This window comes from Castanea sativa, chromosome 10 (genome assembly GCF_040712315.1).
Source record: "Castanea sativa cultivar Marrone di Chiusa Pesio chromosome 10, ASM4071231v1".
NCBI lineage: Eukaryota > Viridiplantae > Streptophyta > Magnoliopsida > Fagales > Fagaceae > Castanea > Castanea sativa.
The window spans coordinates 4,723,505-4,741,434 of record NC_134022.1 but is presented as its reverse complement, the minus strand read 5'-3'; the positions used below and the strand labels follow the sequence as shown (position 1 = coordinate 4,741,434).

General features: G+C 36.2%; 1 protein-coding gene and 1 pseudogene across 1 annotated transcript; both read left to right on the top strand.

Annotated features, from left to right (window-relative positions):
- The first annotated feature begins 7,559 nt into the window (after window positions 1-7,559).
- LOC142611900 (protein FAR1-RELATED SEQUENCE 5-like) lies at window positions 7,560-9,211 on the top strand (annotated as a pseudogene).
- Window positions 9,212-15,041: 5,830 nt separating this feature from the next.
- Window positions 15,042-17,014, top strand: LOC142611898 (uncharacterized). The gene is made up of 3 exons (XM_075784050.1): window positions 15,042-15,140; window positions 16,253-16,687; window positions 16,796-17,014. The coding sequence occupies exons 1-3, from the start codon at window positions 15,042-15,044 to the stop codon at window positions 17,012-17,014; spliced, it is 753 nt and encodes a 250-aa protein (XP_075640165.1).
- Window positions 17,015-17,930: the final 916 nt, after the last annotated feature.

Below are 17,930 nucleotides of genomic sequence, written 5' to 3'. Positions count from 1 at the left end.
CTAAATGTAGCTGAAGGTTCTAGGATATGCACATGAGTGTTTAAAGTGTTTTAAGTGTCCATTTAGAACAACTTTATTTTGCTGAAACTGAAAATATTTTGCTGAAAGTGTGGAAAAAATGTTTTTAAAAAAGCCGAATAGTACATCGGAATCCATAAAAAGCATCAAAAAGCGCAATAAAACCTATAAATAGTAACAAAAATAAGTTGAAAATAGAGATAAACTAAAAAATTCAGCTCATCCTAAACACACACTGTGCAAGTATACTGCGTTTATTAGTTTGGAATTAATTTGTGATGTGTTTGGATACCGCTTATTTTACTGAAAACTGAAAATTAAAAACACTGTAACAAAATAATTTTTAAATGTGTGAATAGTGCCGTAGGACTCATTTTTAACGAAAATTTTGTTGAAAAAAGAAATTTGTGGATCCTATGAATATTGCACGAGACCCACTAAAACTCATGAAACACGCTTCTAAAAAAAAAAAAAACACAAAATACAGAGTCGCTGGTTTTCATCCATATCCAAAAGGATACTTAATCTTCTCCCCTAGTTGTTGTTGTGGGTTCCTCTCCATTATATTAATATTTGGAACTTTGGATAACTTTCCCTTTTATTGGGCAACGTTCCTCCTTTAAAAAGAAGTAATATTTCAGTAATGAGAGGTACTATGTACACAATATTTTTATAATATTTTTACAACAAATTATAGGTGGTTAGTTGTTATTGATTCAAATTTGAACCTAATACTAAGATTACTTTTTTGCTTCAACAATAACAATCAATAACCACCTGCCACTTAGCATTTATTGTAAAAATATTGTGAAAATATTGTTAAAATATCTTTTCTCTTTCAGTAATAGTAACAGACTTTGACTTTGAGCATATTTTGCAGCATTATTTGGCCCATAATGTGAACAGATTTTAGGCTCATAGTTTGCCATAGGTTAGAGCTTAATCCAAGCTTTAGTCAGTCTGGATCTATATATGCATTTTGTATTGATTATTTGAGCTTTTATGCAAGAAATTATTGAAGCACTCTCTCTTCTCTCTATTTCTTCACCAATAAAACTTTAACACCCCATAATTTTGATGCCAATTTAATTTTTATACGTAAATTAAAAAAGAGACCCACAATTAAATGGATTTAATTGGTTTGGGCCTAAGATATTTAAATATGATAATTGTTATGGCAAAAGATATTTAAATCTGATTATTGTTATGACAAAAAAGGCCCAAGTCAGATGACATAGGTATAAATATATAGGCCTTGATAAGCTTTTAAAAATCCTAGCCTTTTACCTCTTTAGATATATATATATATATATATATATATATATATATATATATATAAATCTATATAAAAAGGATTTTCTTTTGTTTCAGCCGCAACACACGATTGAACAACTTATTTTTTTCTGCTTTGCGGCTGAACGTGAGACTGCAGCAGGTATGGTTTCCTTTAGCTCTAAATTTAGGGAGTTGAATATTCAATGGCTAAACTTATCCCACGTTTGCATAAAAGAGCTGTGCTTGAAATTACTTTAGTAGCTAATAATATAATAGGCATCACTTTATAAAACCTAACCTATCAATATATTAAAAGAAAAAGGACTTCTAGGCATATGTTTGACCTGTTAATCTCCACCTATCCTTATATTAATGGAGAAGATGAATTATAATTGCTATTATATTGGAGTAAGAATGATGCATATAGCCTTTTTATTTTCCCCTATTCTCATCGTCAAATATGGTCTTGACCTTTCAACCACTAGCAGGTTGTGATGCCTTCTTAAAACAAGAAATTTCCAACAAAGAAAATATCTAGATATTTCTTATACCCTTTCCAATGACATCAAAATAATGCTTTCATTGTATTTCTATATTAGCAAAGAAAACATCCACTAACTAGGAATGAAATTGGGCAGTAAAGAGGGAAAATAAATTTGAGCAAAACTAGGCCCTACATATAGTTTGAATTAGGCGTAAATGCACTTTCAGTTCTTACATTTTGACTTTTTTTCATTTTAGTCCTTATATTTTATTTTTACCACTTTTAGTCCCTAAACCAATTAACGCGGGACATTTAAGTCCTTTCCGTTACCCAACTAACGGGGAAAGCTGATGTGGCTGACGAAGACAATAAAGTAATGATTTTCTTTACACATGACCTCAAACCCAGTCACGTGTATGTCATGTGAGGAACTTACCAACCAATTTGGCACGCAATTCCTCAGAAAAATCCCCAAATCATACCTTAATCCTTAGATCAGCCTTTTTGTCTCTCTCGAACCATCGACCTCTCTCTCAAACCATTTCTGCCACTTGAAGCCACAATCATCATCAACCATCTCTCAAAATAAAACAATAGTCTAAAGATCACCAAACAACTGTCAAAAAAGGTAATTTTCATTTTGTAACTACTGACAATAACTGCATTTTTTTAATGATAAACCAAACAAAGTAAAACAAACCCAACAAAAAATCCAAGATCCTATGATAAAAACCCCAACTTTCCTTTCTTTTTTCCTACCATATCTCGCCAAAAACCAAACAGACCCAAGAATCACCAAGATTAGATCAACCCAAAATCATAAGACCAAGAAAAAACACAAAATGGATATACCATATTTTCAGTTTCTTGGTGCGTATGAGAAATGGAGTCTATGAAATGTAGAATACCTGGGTAGGAGTGGGATCTTATTTTGGAGCGAGTAGGCAATGAGGCCCGAAGACGCGAGGTTAACAGTGACAGAGCCAGGGTGGAGAGAGCCAAAGTGGTTGGCCAAAAACCCATCTTTCAAGGCCGAAACCGATTCCGATTGAGGACTCTAAAGAGCCTCCGGACTTTTGGCCACAGATTTGTCAAAAACAACCAGCATTTTCGCTTTCTTTGATCAGAGTTCATAGAGAGAAAAACAGAGGAGTGGTTTTTCAGTTTCTAGTTTTTGTAGTTTCGAAATGGTTGAAGATCTTGAGAGATGGTTGATGATGATGGTGGCTTCAAGTGGTAGAGATGATTTGAGAGAGAGGCTAATGGTTCGAGAGAGACAAAGAGGCTAATCTAGGGATTAAGGTATGATTTGGGGATTTTATTGAGGAATTGCGCTCTAGATTGGTTGGTAAGTTCCTCACGTGACATACACGTGACTGGGTTTAGGACCATGTGTAAAAAAAATCATTATTTTATTGTCTCCGTCAGCCACATCAGCTTTCCCCGTTAGTTGGGTGACGGAAAGAATTTAAATGTCTCGCGTTAGTTTAGGGATTAAAAGTGGTAAAAATAAAATACAAAGACTAAAATGGAAAAAAAGTCAAAATGTAAGGACTAAAAGTGCATTTACGCCTTTGAATTATAAGACAACCTCAATACCGTAATCAGAGTGGCACAGAGAATCTAACATCTCCGTAGGCTTTAATGATGATAGATTAAACTATTTAAGTGTAAAGACTGATTTTAAGTGGGAAATTGTGTATTAATGGACCTATCTTTGGTGTTGCTAGATTCTAATTCTACTGATTTGTTGTGATTCAAGGGAGGTTGGTTTCATATTTTTGCGAGTGTTTACTAATTTTGGGGGTTTTCCCAAATAATGTTGATTATTAAACTATTTTATATCAAAGAAATATGTTGATATTCTATATATAAATTGGTATTTTATAAATGCTTAATGTGCACATTGACTATTCGTTTTATGAAAAACTTGTGGGACAACCTAAACTTATTTAAACTTGTATGTGTGAATATATCCTTATATTTTTTAGAATTATGAATGGCTTGTTTTTTTGTGAGCATCTTGAATGGATTATTTTTGTAAGCATCTTGAATGGATTATTTTTATAAGCATCTTGAATATGTTTTGAAAACCTATGACAAGTCGTGATTAAAAGCTCAGTATTGTATTTAGTCCTTAGCAAAGAAAAGTCATACTGCAACTAGTCCTTAGCAAGAGACGGTTCCATGAAAGGGGACAGTGTACATTTGATAACTCCTTAACAAGGGAGTATACTATTGAGGATTCAAAAATGAAGTTCTTTAGTAAGGGAGTGCATTTTTAGGTTCCAAATGAGCCATCTTTAAGAAAAGAGATGAAAAGAAGATTCTAGTCCTAAAAAGGGGCAACACAACCCAGTCAACGAGACGTAAACGTTGACCATAAGAAAAGTCTAGGAAATTGTTTATATGATGGTATTGATATATGTATTATGATGGCTCACAATAAAAACATATTTTTTTTAATATGAAATATTTGATGATAAGATATTGATGAGTTACAAGTTATGAATTTGTTGTAAGAATTATTTATTTGAAAGGTTTGTTCCCACACCCCAATATTAGTGAATTTCACTTATTGAGTTATCTCACCCTCATTTATTTTCCCTTACAAATACATTAGAGGGATTATTGGAGTAGAGATTTTTGGAAGGCAACAGTTACAAATTATTTTGTGGAATTGAAGATTTTATTATTATTTTTATGGCATTAAATATTGTACTAGAAAATTATTTTGAGGATGTTATGTTTTTGATGCATTAGAACTCTGACATTTATGATAAGATTTTAGGTTGTTGGTTACTTTTATTTAATATATATTATTTTATAGATTATTCAGATTGAATAGACTTTTATTGTTTATGATTTTTTCGCGTTACAAAAACTCTTTCTTTTTCTTCTTGTTCTTGCATCACTGATCACTGTATGTCTTTGAGTTTCTAGAATTTCTTCGGTTCTAGGCTTGGAATGTAGGTAGGTTGTTGACATTTTTCTGTGGGCCTTAATGGGCCAATATCATCAAATTGATTTGAGGTTTTGCTGCCCATGTTGATGGGTCTTGAGATTATTTTCATGAGGCCCTTTTATCATCCCCATGTGATGGTTCAGCCCAAACATGTTGTTGTGCTTGGGGTTGTCGGCTTGATCCATTGATAAGGAAAATTTGTGATCCTTGGGCTTAATTTGGCGAGCCCAGCTATATATATGCTCTCTAATTCCTCCGATTTGTAAAGTACAAAGAAGCACCTTGAGCATGGCCTTCGCTTATATAATTTTCCAAGTCATAGTAGAAAGAAAAGAATGTTGAGTATTGGTCCTATTGGATGCCATAAGAACTTAATAGATTTTGAATGGTTGCCACATTTTTAATAATTTTCAAGCCAAGTACACAATAAAGTTCATGCAATTTAATTGTAATCATAGTCGAGCATAAACCCTAGCTCTTAAGAACAAATTTACAAGTAGATATAGAAAGAAAGGATTGATGGCCATACATGGTATAAATAATCTTCATGCACTCCAAAGTCCAAAGGCACCTTTCATCTTCTGTTTTGGGGGATCACAACCTTCCGAGAACTTTCTAGTATTTTGTTTATGGTCTCCTTTGCACGGATACTTATCGTCTTTGAAGCCTTATGTTCCTTATTTTCTAAATTGCTGCTTTCCCCATTAGAGATAAATTTACTTTGTTGGCCAAGCAATGGAGATTTAGGACGTGTGATGGGGATCTGCAAGTCACCAGTTAGCAATAATCACAATTTTGATAAACTATGAGCTCCAAAAAAAATAAAAATAAAAATAGAAACTAGTCACTGACTTGTAGCATGGAAAAGTTCAACAATTTATATATATATATATATATAATGTTTAATTAATAAATACTCCATCCGTCCCAGTTTGTTTGTCCTCTATTCTATTTTGGGATGTCCCAAAATATTGTCTTATTTCTAAAAATAAAAGTTATTAGTTTACTAATGTTCCTATTATACCCTACTTTATTTTCAAAATTATTTGAAAAGAAAACTAACAAATATTTTTAAAAATCAATGTAATTGGGGCACCTTTTCAGTTGTCTCGTTAAGAATAACTCTTTAAAAAAACTGATAAATTTATTTAAGGGTAGTTTTGTAAACTTATACATTTTTATAAGGCAGACAAGACAATAAATGATGTTCTCTTAAAAATTTTGACTTTTCAATTAATACAAACAAATTGGGACGAAGGGAGTATAAAAATATATTTAAAGAATGAGATTAAATTTAATAAGGACGGGGTGTAATCCCTTTGGTTTACACCAGCCAATAAGTACATGCCACATCAGATTTTTACTTAAACTTATGGTAAAATCAATACATGCTACTTCACCTAATAACGGCTCAACAAACAAATAATTAAAACCTATTTCACGTTTTCCTAAAATCTCATATCACTTTTAAGCTCATGAGTCTCTAGCCCATCCTCGCTCGGACCAATGTTTGCCGCCGCACTACCTCACCGGACCTCCGTTTGCTGCCGCACTACCTCACCGGACCTCTGTTTGCCATTGCGCTATCTCGCCAGACCTCCGTCCGCCACTACACTACCTCGCCGGACCTAGGTGATTTGTTCTTATTCTCAAAATTTTTTGGGTTTTGCTATATTTAGATTGATTTGGCCGTTGCTATATTTTGATATCTTCGCAGTTCGGGTATGTTACTCTTTTGAAATAAGGACAAATATGGGTTTGATCCTATTAGGGACGATTTTTTTTTTTGTTTGTTTGTTTTGGTTCATGCTATTTTGGTTTTCCAACTTCATTATTTGAGTTCTTCCATTCTTTGGTTGCGTTAAGGCATATATGGAAATTCAAATTGATAGACATAGGTTAAGGATTAAACCTGTAATATATTTTATGGTTTAATATCAATCAAAAAATAGGCTAGTAAAGAAGACAAATTTCTTGAATTGTTGAGATGACAATGAGCATGCCTCTGACCAAACTTGTCTAGCTAGTTGAGCAGCTTATTCTCTTGTGAGTCTTTTATGGAGCTTAGATTAAAAGTATTTAGGACATGGACTCAAGATAGTTGGCCACGATGTGGATCCATCCTTATTTTATTCTCTTTTTGTTAATTGTCTCTTTAATGTAAAAAGTATCTGATGAAGTAACAAATGCATCAACATTGTTTAAGTGTCCAACTTCATCAATATGAATTTCCAATGTGTAATTGAATAGGCTTAATGATGTAATTCAATTAGTATCAGTTTGTACCAAGAAATAGTATTAGTTACAACCATGTAAAATAACAAATGAATCAGAAACAAGTAAGTGTCCAGTAGCATTAATCAGTTTGTAAGGGATTAAGTCAGTTTTGATATGTACATTGAATAAGTGCCTCCTGTAAGGGACCAAGTCAGCTTTGATAATTTTATTATGAGCCTAAAAGTTTCCAATTAGATTTTGGTTTTGTAATAAAATTGGTTTCCGAAATTGGGAAAGTTTATTATGTTTTAGATTTTCATTTTGTAATTGAACAAATCTTGAATGTCTCTTCAACTGTTTTTATGAATTTTTCTTCTCTTTTTTTTTTCTAGGTTACATTGAAAATAAATATTTACTCAAATTGCAAATATGAGTGTGAGCAATGAAGAATCTGAAATAATCTCTCTTTGTGATGATTTGGTAGAAGACTTAGTGCATGTTGAGCCGGAAATAGTAGAAGATCAAAATGATGTAGACTTGCCTACAAATGATTTGAATCAATCTTTTGCATCTAAATGACCTTTGGAACCATGTCTTGATATGGTATTCAATGACTCAGAAGATGCTCATGCATGTTATAAAGCATATGCAAGGCGAAAGGGTTTTAGCATTCGAATAAATCATAAACGGTCATCCAAAGAAGATAAATCATTGGTTGGAGTGGAATACGTTTGTTGGAGGGAAGGGTTTCATCATAAAAGTTATGAAAATAAAGAAAGAAAAGGTCCAAAACCTGCAAAAACTAGAATGGGATGCAAAGCAATGATGAGTTTAAAGAAAAAAGAAGAAGCATGGATTGTAACTAAGTTTGTGGACAATCATAATCATGAACTTCCTACTCCTAAGAGTACAAGTTTGCTTCGTGGACATAGAGTGATATCACGTGCCAAAAAAATCTTATAGATACACTCAATAAGTCAGGTGTACCTACGAGGAAGATAATGTCAGTGTTGAGTAACGAATCTGGTGGTGACTATAATGTTGGTTGTTGCGGTTGATGTTCAAAATTATTTGGGTAGTAAAAGAAGAAAATTACTTCAAGATGGAGATGCACAAAGAATGTATAGCCATTTTACTGAGTGTCAATTAAAAAATCCAGGTTTTGTATATGCAATTCAAGTTGATGAACAAGGGCGCCTGGGAAATTGCTTTTGGGCAGATGCTAGATCAAAAACTGCATACCAACATTTTGGAGATGTCATTACTTTTGACGCTACTTACTGAACAAATTGCTATGGGATGCCTTTTGTTCCTTTTACTGGCGTTAAACACCATCACCAATCTGTTATGTTTGGATGTGCTATGCTTGTGAATGGAACAGAAGAATCTTAGACATGGTTGTTGCAGACTTGGCTTGAGGCAATGCTTGGACGTGCTCCTTCTACAATTATCATAGATGATGACAAGGCTTGGGTAAGGCAATTGCAGAGATATTACCGAATACAATTCATAGATTATGTATGTGACATATTTTACAGAAAGTTCCAGAAAAATTGGCTCATATCTATAATAAATATCCACTTTTTCAAGGAGAATTTCACCATTGCATTCATGATACAATCACTATTGAAGAGTTTGAGTTAGAATGGAGTGAGCTTGTAGAGAAGAATGGGTTGGGGGATAACGATTGGATGATAAATCATTATATGCGGCGTGAAAAATGGATTCCAGCTTATTTACGTAGGAGTTTTTGTGCTGGGATGTCTACAACTCAAAGGAGTGAAAGCATGAATAAATTCTTTAAAGGTTATGTTCGTTCAAGTACAATGATAAGTGACTTTGTGCATCAATATGAGAAAGCCTTAAATGTGCGTTATTTGAAAGAGAAATAGCAAGATGTAAAGACAAAAAATTCAATGCTAATTTTGAAAACATGTTACAAGATGGAAGGAGAGGCGGCAAAAGTTTATACAAGAAAGATGTTTATAAAATTTCAAGAAGAGTTACTTTGCAATAAAAAATACAAGGCATCCAAATATCGTGAAGAAGGAGTGAAGAAAATATATAAAGTGGCACCTCATGGGAAAGAAAGTCCAATTTATGAAGTGTTATTTGAAATTTCTGAGAAAAAAGCTATTTGTACATGCCATATGTTTGAATTTGTTGGAATTCTTTGTAGGCACATACTAACCATTTTTGTGAAAAAATCTCTTGTGGACTTTCTTCCTCCGTATTATATTTTAGAAAGATAGACAATCAAGGTCAAGAATAATATTATACATGACATATCTAGTGATGTTATATAGGTGGAGCCACAAATTTTTGCCATGAATTTCTTCCACTTTGATGAGAAATAGTTTATTGCTTCATTTTTTGGAAGTTGCAGAAGTAGGGTCACAGTCAATGAAGAAATATGAACATCTTGACCTTGCTCTACAAAAGGTTCATGTGGAGCTTCTAGCCCTGCATGATGTTGATGATTTAGTAAGTTCTGATAATACTATACTAAACAGCCAAGTATTATCAAATCTTCCAGGTGCTTTACAAGACCCTCCGTATGTTCTATCTAAGGGAAGACCTAAATCTTTAAGACAAAAGAATCCAAAAGAAAACCAACCAGCAAAGAAAAGAAAATGCAGCATTTGCAAGGAAACGGGCCATGTTAGAAGAACTTGTCCATCCATCAGTTCTGTATAGGTACAAGATGTATTTGATTTTATTATTAATATATTTTTTCAATTGGATTTTATAATCAATATTTATTCATTCCTTTTATTTGTAAAACATCCTTAGGAGTCTTTGCCATCTATGCGGTATCCTCTTACAACGTCAACTTCTATGCCTCAAGGTCCCCACTCTTCATCTTTTATGGTATAACCATTTATTGTTTAATTATCACAAAAGTATAAATTATCTTCTTCTTTTGTTCTTTTTCTTTTTAATTGTGTTCATTCTAATATGTTTTTAATTTGGTTATACGTTCTTTTACACAAGATTGTTAGATGTCAATCACCAACAATTCCAAGAGAAGTGAAGTACAGACAAGATTTTGTTCAAAGAAAATGGATTACCTAACAACAGTTTCTGGTTATATACTATTTTAATTGTGGTGGAGAGAATTAGCTTCCGATATTTTGAATTTGATTGGTTTTCTTTCACATGAATGCATTTTAGATTAGAAACTTTTAGAAAAATTGTGACAGGTTTTATATTACATGGAAGACATGTATTAAAAGCTTTTTGAGATGTATTCAAAATTCTAAAGTTACATTGTATTCAATTGTGACAGGTTTTATATTACACCTTCCTGAAAAATTAAGGCAACAACTAAGATCAAAACCAAACAGTAAAGAAGGAATGTAGTGTTGCTATACTTCTCTGCCAACTACTCTGGTGTGAAAACTGAAATGGAAACACAGCCAAACATTAATTTCTTTACTTTGCCGAAATGCTAATTAATGTATATGCTGATTTCCCAAGGGAAGAATCACAAAATGCAGGACAAGATCTCAGCATATGTAGCGCCTTTAACATTGAAAATTCAGTAGACTGTCTTATTGGTTTAAGCATTCCGACATAGTCAACAATTTAGTTTCACTAGATATAAGATACAATGGCCATCTAAGGCAAAAAAATAGAAAGCATAGAACAATGCAGCTGAACTAGAAGCGGAAGCATTGGCTCAGATTCAATCCACCGATGCTTTTGGGTATCTAATCTGCCTTTGAAACAACTGGGACTGCTTTTGGGTTCTAAATTTAAATATAAAAATATTTGGAATCTCATACTTGAGAAGATGGTCTTTTTAGTTTAGAGTCATAACAGGTGTAAACAAGAAGAAAAAATTAATGAAGAAGACAATCTTAGCAACAAACAGAACAGAAATTTTCAATGATTTTTTTAGCAACATAATTTTTCATTGCTAATACAAGGAAGCAATCTAAAATGGAACATACAACAAGGAGGCTACACAAGATTGTAATAAACGTAGATCCTTAACACTATTGACACCGCCTTTAATAGTATCAAGATTCTCATTCAAAGGGCTATCCTTAATTGCATTCTTCTTCTTAGAAGTTCAGAACAAACAACAATGGCAAGGTTCATTTGAACACCCTGCTCAACCACAACTGTTTTGTCTTAATCTAAGTAGTGATCAAGCTTGTCTCTGCTTGTAGTCTTTCCCTTGTTTGGTATTGTCTCCTTTGAGTCTTGTTCATTAGATTGGCTAGTGAGTTGTAACAAAGAGTGTAATGTCCTGACATGAGTCTTTAGACTCTTTGTGTGTTGTTCATAAAATTACCTAAATTACCAAAAAATTAAAACAGAATGAGCCACATATTGTTGAGTGGGAAAATAACAAATAATGTATTCTATGTTACTTATCCATAGAATTTGGGTTTCCAAGGACAAGAGATGAAAGGGAAAATTTCCAGAATTTTCAACCTCTGTCAGTTATCAACATATAACTCTATTGCATTACCCACAGTAAACATGATGTTATAATTTACAAAGAGATCATTGCACATGCTAAAAATGCTAGTACAACTTTTCAATGAGTTTGGAAAGATTATATGGCCAATCCTTCAACTTTGGATCTTAACCAATGGCTCCAATTAATCAATAAACCTGAGGCCAGTCGTGGCCAACTATCTTGAGTCCTTGTCCTAAATACTCTTAATCCAAGCTCCATAAAAGACTCACAAAAGGATAAGCTGCTCAACTAGCTAGACAAGTGTGGTAAGAGGCATGCTCATTGTCATCTCAACAATTTAAGAAATTTGGCTTCTTTACTAGCCTTTTTTTTTTTTTTTTACTGATATTAAACTAGAAAATATATTGTAGGTTTAATCCCAAAAATACACTGTCAAAGTCTTCGTGTCACAAAATTATTTCTGTTAGGCATTTTGACAAACAGCTAGTAAGCAATTTCTCAAGAGGTCAATCCTTAACCTATGTCTATCAATTTGAATTTCCATATATGCCTTAACGCAGCCAAAGAATGGAAGAACTCAAATAATGAAGTTGGAAAACCAAAATAGCATGAATCAAAAAAAAAAAAATCGTCCCTACTAGGATCAAACCCATATTTGTCCTTATTTCAAAAGAGCAACATGCCCAAACCATGAAGATATCAAAATATAGCAACGGCAAAATCAATCTAAATATTGCAAAACCCAAAAAATTTTGAGAATAAGAACAAATCATCTAGGTTTGGCGAGGTAGTGCGGCGGCGGACGAAGGTCTGGCGAGATAGCACAGTGGCAAACGGAGTTCCGGTGAGGTAGTGCGGCGGCAAATGTTGGTCCGGACGAGGATGGGTTGGAGACGCATGAGCTGAAAAGTGATATGAGATTTTAGGGAAACTTGAAATAGGTTTTGATTATTTGTTTGTTGAGACGTTATTAGGTGAAGTAGCATGTATTGATTTTACCATGAGTTTAAGTAAAAATCTGATGTGGCATGTACTTATTGGCTAGTGTAAACCAAAGGGTTCACACCCCGTCCTTATTAAATTTAATCTCTTAAACAATTTGTAAAAAAACATGATTTGTAACTCTATAAACCAAATAAAAATATATTATAAATTTATAATGATGGTGCAAAGAAAATGTGAATTTTCAAAATTTTAAATGGCAACATTATAAGAAGTTAACAAAACAATAAAGTTTTTTACGCACACACACACAAATATTAGATACTTTAATTTTCTTCTAGGTCAAATGCCCATGCAATGCATGGATTATACAACTGTGGGGGTAAAATGGTCAAAACACGCATTTGGGCCTTGGGCCTGATTTGGAGGTGTGAGCCTGTCCAAGCAGAGCCTTTGAGGCCCACAAGCTAACTCTTGCTAGAAAGATTGGTGAGATCGTCCGAGGAGAGGCATCTCCTTAGCTAAGTCAAATGAAGATCGTATGACACGTCATGATGTTTGGGGAGAGGATTCTGGAAAGCTTGTTGGGTAAAGATGTGTTCCTCACGGCTATAGAGAGGGGGAACGTATGAGAAATATCAAGGAAAAAGGTTGCTACCACCGCATTAAAGACCCTACATCTACCTCTCTGGCCGCATTAATGGGGAAATGACATCTGAACAGTAAATGTTCAGTTTTCCAGCTATTGTTTGAAGACTTCAAGAAGGTAGTGGATGTAACAAGTATCTAATTAGGTGATTCGTGCTACATGTGGAAGAGGAAGATGGATATAAGAGAACGAACGAGGCATGAGAGAGGGGGGGGGGGGAAGAAAGAGAGAAAAAGAGAGAAAGAAAAAACTGTACACCTCATTTTTAACTGGAGTCTATTATTCGAAGAAAGAAAGGCAATACAAACCATCCTTGACTTATGTCTGAGGAGAATTTATGTTATTCTTATTTATTGATTGTGTAGATAGTGGCAATCTAGCTCGCCTATTTGTTGTCCAATATCCATAAAGCCTAGGTTTCAAGCACACGCTCTACAAATTTCATTGTATAAGGCTCTTTGGGCCTGAGTCCATCTGGTGTATAAGCCCACGCTCAGCCCACGTTCACTATCTATAATGGCAGAACAGACCCAGTAGAGCACGTTAGTCACTTCAATCAGAGGATGGCGGTGCACTCTAAAAATGAAACTTTAATGTGCAAAGTTTTCCCTTCAAGCTTAGGACCTATAGCGATGAGATGGTTTAATGGCCTGAAGGCGGGTTCTATCGATTCTTTCATGAAGCTCACTAAGGCATTTGGCTCTCGATTCATTACCTACAGTAGGGTTCCCCGGCCCTTGGACTCATTGTTGTCCATGGCTATGAGGGAGGGAGAGACCTTAAAGACGTATTTTGATAGATACTGGGAGATGTTTAATGAAATCGATGGAGATTTTGATGAGGTGGCGACTAACACTTTTAAGGTGGGCCTTCTAACTGATCATGACTTGAGAAAATCTCTAACCAAAAAGCCAGTGCGGAGTGTACGTAGTGTACGTCGGCTCATGGATCGTATTGACGAGTACAAAAGAGTCAAGGAGGATCAACAACAAGGGAAGGGGAAGGTGAAGGTTATCCCTCAAGAGAGGAGGGATTTCAGGTTGGATTGGTATAATAACAATAGGGTGAGGAAAGATTTCGCTGGGCAATCTGGTTCAGCCACTCCTCAGGTAGTCAGCATCGTGTTTCGAGAATCGGTACATTAATTACTGGAGAAAATTCGAAGGGAACCATACTTCAAATGACCCAGTAAGATGGCTGGAGATCCTATGAAGTGGAACTAGAATCTCATTTGCCACTATCATCAGGATGTAGGTCACATCACCGAGAATTGCAAAACACTTTGGAACCATTTGAAGCAGCTAGTTAGTGAAGGAAAATTGAAGCAATATTTGTATCAGCCCAATGGACAAGGAAGCCATTCAAGTTCGATCAATCAAAGAAATAACTCACCCTAGCCTCCCCTGGGGACGATTAAAGTCATTTTCACTGCCCTTGGAAGGATTGGCTCCTGTCCTACTAGGGTGATGTCTGTGTCCCATGTTCTTGCCGAGGAATCTGGCTCGAAGCAAAGAGAATTAAAGGAAGTGTTTCGCCTATTTTGGGATTTTTGGATGAAGACAAGTTGGGGACCATTTAACCCCATGACGATGCTCTGGTGGTTAAGCTGAGGATAGGGGGCTATGATGTAAGAAGAGTGGTGGTTGATCAAGGTAGTGGTGCGGACATCATGTACCCTGATTTGTTCAAGGGGCTTAATTTAAAGCTCGAAGATCTTACCGCCTATGATTCACCACTAATAAGTTTTGAAGGAAAAACTGTCATACCAAAGGGACAAATTCGCTTGCCTGTGCAGTCAGGTCCGGAAACAGTTGATGTGGATTTCATTGTGGTTGATGCTTATTCCCTATACACGACCATCGTTGCAAGGCCTTGGCTGTATGCCCTGGGTGCTGTTTCCTCAACCCTATATGTCAAGGTGAAGTTCCCATCGGGGGGACTGATTGAAGAAATTCTTGGGAGTCAAACAGTAGCAAGACAATGCATATCGGCTGCAATACTGCATCAGGGTGAACCAGAGTCCTCAACCTCGGCTACGGCAAACTTATAGCAATTAATGCCTCTGGATGCGCCTAGTGTGGTGACAACAAAGGAGGCAACATGCGAAGAGTTAGAAAATTTTCTTATAGGTGACGATCCCGAAAAGTTCTTTCAGGTTGGTGTTCGGCTACCACATCAAGAGAAGATGGAATTGGTTATGTTTTTGAAAAACAATATTGACGTATTTGCCTGGGATCCCTATGAGGCCCCTGAGGTTGATCCAAGCTTCATTTGTCATAATTTAAGCGTCAATCCTGTTGTTGTTCCGAGGAGGCAACCCCTTCGGCGTTCTTCTAAAGAGCACGCTGAAGCTGTCAAGGAAGAGGTTCTCAAGCTTAAAAGGGCTAGGGCAATTAAAGAAGTTTTTTATCTGGAGTAGTTAGCGCACACAGTAGTGGTGAAGAAGAAGAATGGAAAGTGGAGAGTATGTGTGGACTTCACTGATCTTAAAAAGGCTTGTCTTAAGAATTCATTTTCGATGCCTCGCATAGATCAGTTGGTGGATGCTACAGTCAGACATCCTCGGATGAGTTTTTTGGATGCTTTCCAAGGCTATCACCAAATACCTTTGGCCCAGGGTGATCAAGAGAAGACAACCTTCATTACTCCTACAGGGAATTACCATTATAAGGTGATGTCTTTTGGTTTTAAAAATACAGGGGCTACCTATCAAAAGATGATGACCAGGATGTTCGAGTCGCAGCTAGGAAAGACTATTGAAGTGTATGTGGATGACATGGTGGTGAAAAGCAAGATCGTGTCCATGCACGTGAAAGATTTGGATGACACCTTCTAAACGCTCAAGAAGTATAAGTTGCGCCTTAACGCCTCTAAATGCTCTTTTGGTGTAGGCTCTAGTAAATTCCTAGGCTACATGGTGACTCATAGAGGAATAGAAGTAAATCTGGCACAAATTAAGGTAATTAACAGCTTGTAACCTCCTCGGAATCCAAAGGAAGTTCAGAAGCTAACGGGGATGACTGCTGCTCTCAACAGGTTCATTTCTCGATAGGCTGATAGGTGTGGACCATTCTTCCAATTACTGAATAAGTGGAAGGGATTTGAATGGACTGAGGAATGTGCCTTAACCTTTCAACAACTTAAAGAGTATCTGTCTTGGCCACCCATCATGTCTCGGACAAAAGTGGATGAAATCCTGTTTGCGTATATAGCGGTGGCTACTCACGCCGTCAGCTTGGTTTTAATACGGGATGATGTGGTATACAGAGACCAGTTTACTATGTAAGCAAATCTCTACATGAAGCTGAAGTGCGTTATTTGCCGTTGGAGAAAGCGATTTTGGCCGTAGTACATGCTACGCGTAAGCTTCCTCACTATTTCCAATCCCGCACAGTTGTCGTTTTAACCCAGCTCCCACTCATGTCGGTATTGCGAAAGGCTGATTGCTTAGGGAGGATAGCAAAATGGGGGACCATCTTGGGGGCTTTTGACATCAGGTATATGCCTCACACCTCTATCAAGGGTGAAGTCCTTGTCAACTTAGTGGCAGAGTTCGCTGAACCTTCATTTGAAGAAAGTACAAAGGGGTTGCACATGGATGGAAAATCAGTTGGCATGATCTCGTGCAAGGAACTTCCGATGTGGAAGGCATATGTTAACGGAGTAGCAAATCAGAGAGGATCTAGTGTGGGGCTAGTTTTGGTATCCCCTAAAGGAATTATTTTTGAGAAATCATTAAGATTGGGGTTCTCGACCATTAATAATGAGGCTGAGTATGAAGCTGTATTAGTTGCGATGGATCTGGTTCAGAAAATGGGGGGAAAATCAATCCAAATGTTCTCAGACTCTCAGTTAGTCGTGGGCCAAGTGATAGGGACATTAAAGGCTAGAGATCCAAGAATGCAAGAATATCTGAACAAGGTTAGATACTTACGATCCAAATTTGATTCTTTTGTCCCGACGCATGTTTCTAGGAGTGGAAACACGCATGCGGATTCGTTAGCCACATTTACAACATCCTTAGCTTAAGGTCTGCCTAGGGTCATCCTCGTGGAAGACTTATTGAAACCTGCTCGGACGTCTGTTGATACTGTCCATATTCATCAAGTTAGGTTCGGACCTAGTTGAATGGACCCCATAATATCTTTTCTTAAGAGCGATGTCCTGCCCAAGGAGAGATCTGAGGCTGATAAAGTTCGTAGAAAGGCGCCCCAATTCTGGTTGACCGAGGATCAGAAGTTATATAAACACTCATTTTCTGGGCCATACTTACTATGCGTACACCCTAAAGCAACAGAGTTACTGTTGGAGGAATTGCATGAAAGGGTTTGTGGAAGTCATACATGAGGAAGGTCTTTAGCTCATAGAGCTCTGACCCAAGGGCATTGGTGGCCCAACATGCAGAGAGAGGCTTAGGATTATGCGAAAAAGTGCGACCAATGCCAGAGATTTGCTCCTAACATCCATTAGCCCAGTGGTGTACTCAACCCTTTATCTAGTCCTTGGCCCTTTGCTTAATGGGGATTGGATATTGTAGGACATTTCCCAAAGGCTGTAGGAAATAAAAAGTGGTTGCTTGTAGGAACTGATTATTTTACCAAGTGGGTTGAAGCTGAGCCTTTGTCAAACATTAGGGACGTGGACGCAAAGAAGTTTGTTTGGAAGAACATTGTCACTAGATTTGGGATACTTCACATACTTAAGATAATGGCTTGCAGTTTGATAGCAAAGCTTTCAGAAAATACTATGGCGACCTAGGTATCATGAATAGATACTCCACTCTAGCTTATCCTTAGGGAAATGGGCAGGTCGAGGTTGTTAATAAAGTTATAGTAAGTGGACTCAAGAAGAGGCTAGATGATGCAAATGGAAGATGGGTGGAAGAATTGCTACATGTTTTGTGGACATATTGGACTACATCACGAAGATCCACAGGAAAAACACC

What these genes read in the sequence shown, in the direction of transcription:
- LOC142611898 (XM_075784050.1), top strand. Translation starts at nt 15,042, where the DNA reads ATGCCTCTGGATGCGCCTAGTGTGGTGACAACAAAGGAGGCAACATGC. An exon ending in ATCCCGAAAAGTTCTTTCAG is followed by an intron (nt 15,141 to 16,252) that starts GTTGGTGTTCGG and finishes TGTGGTATACAG; the next exon opens with AGACCAGTTTACTATGTAAG. An exon ending in CTAGTGTGGGGCTAGTTTTG is followed by an intron (nt 16,688 to 16,795) that starts GTATCCCCTAAA and finishes GATCTGGTTCAG; the next exon opens with AAAATGGGGGGAAAATCAAT.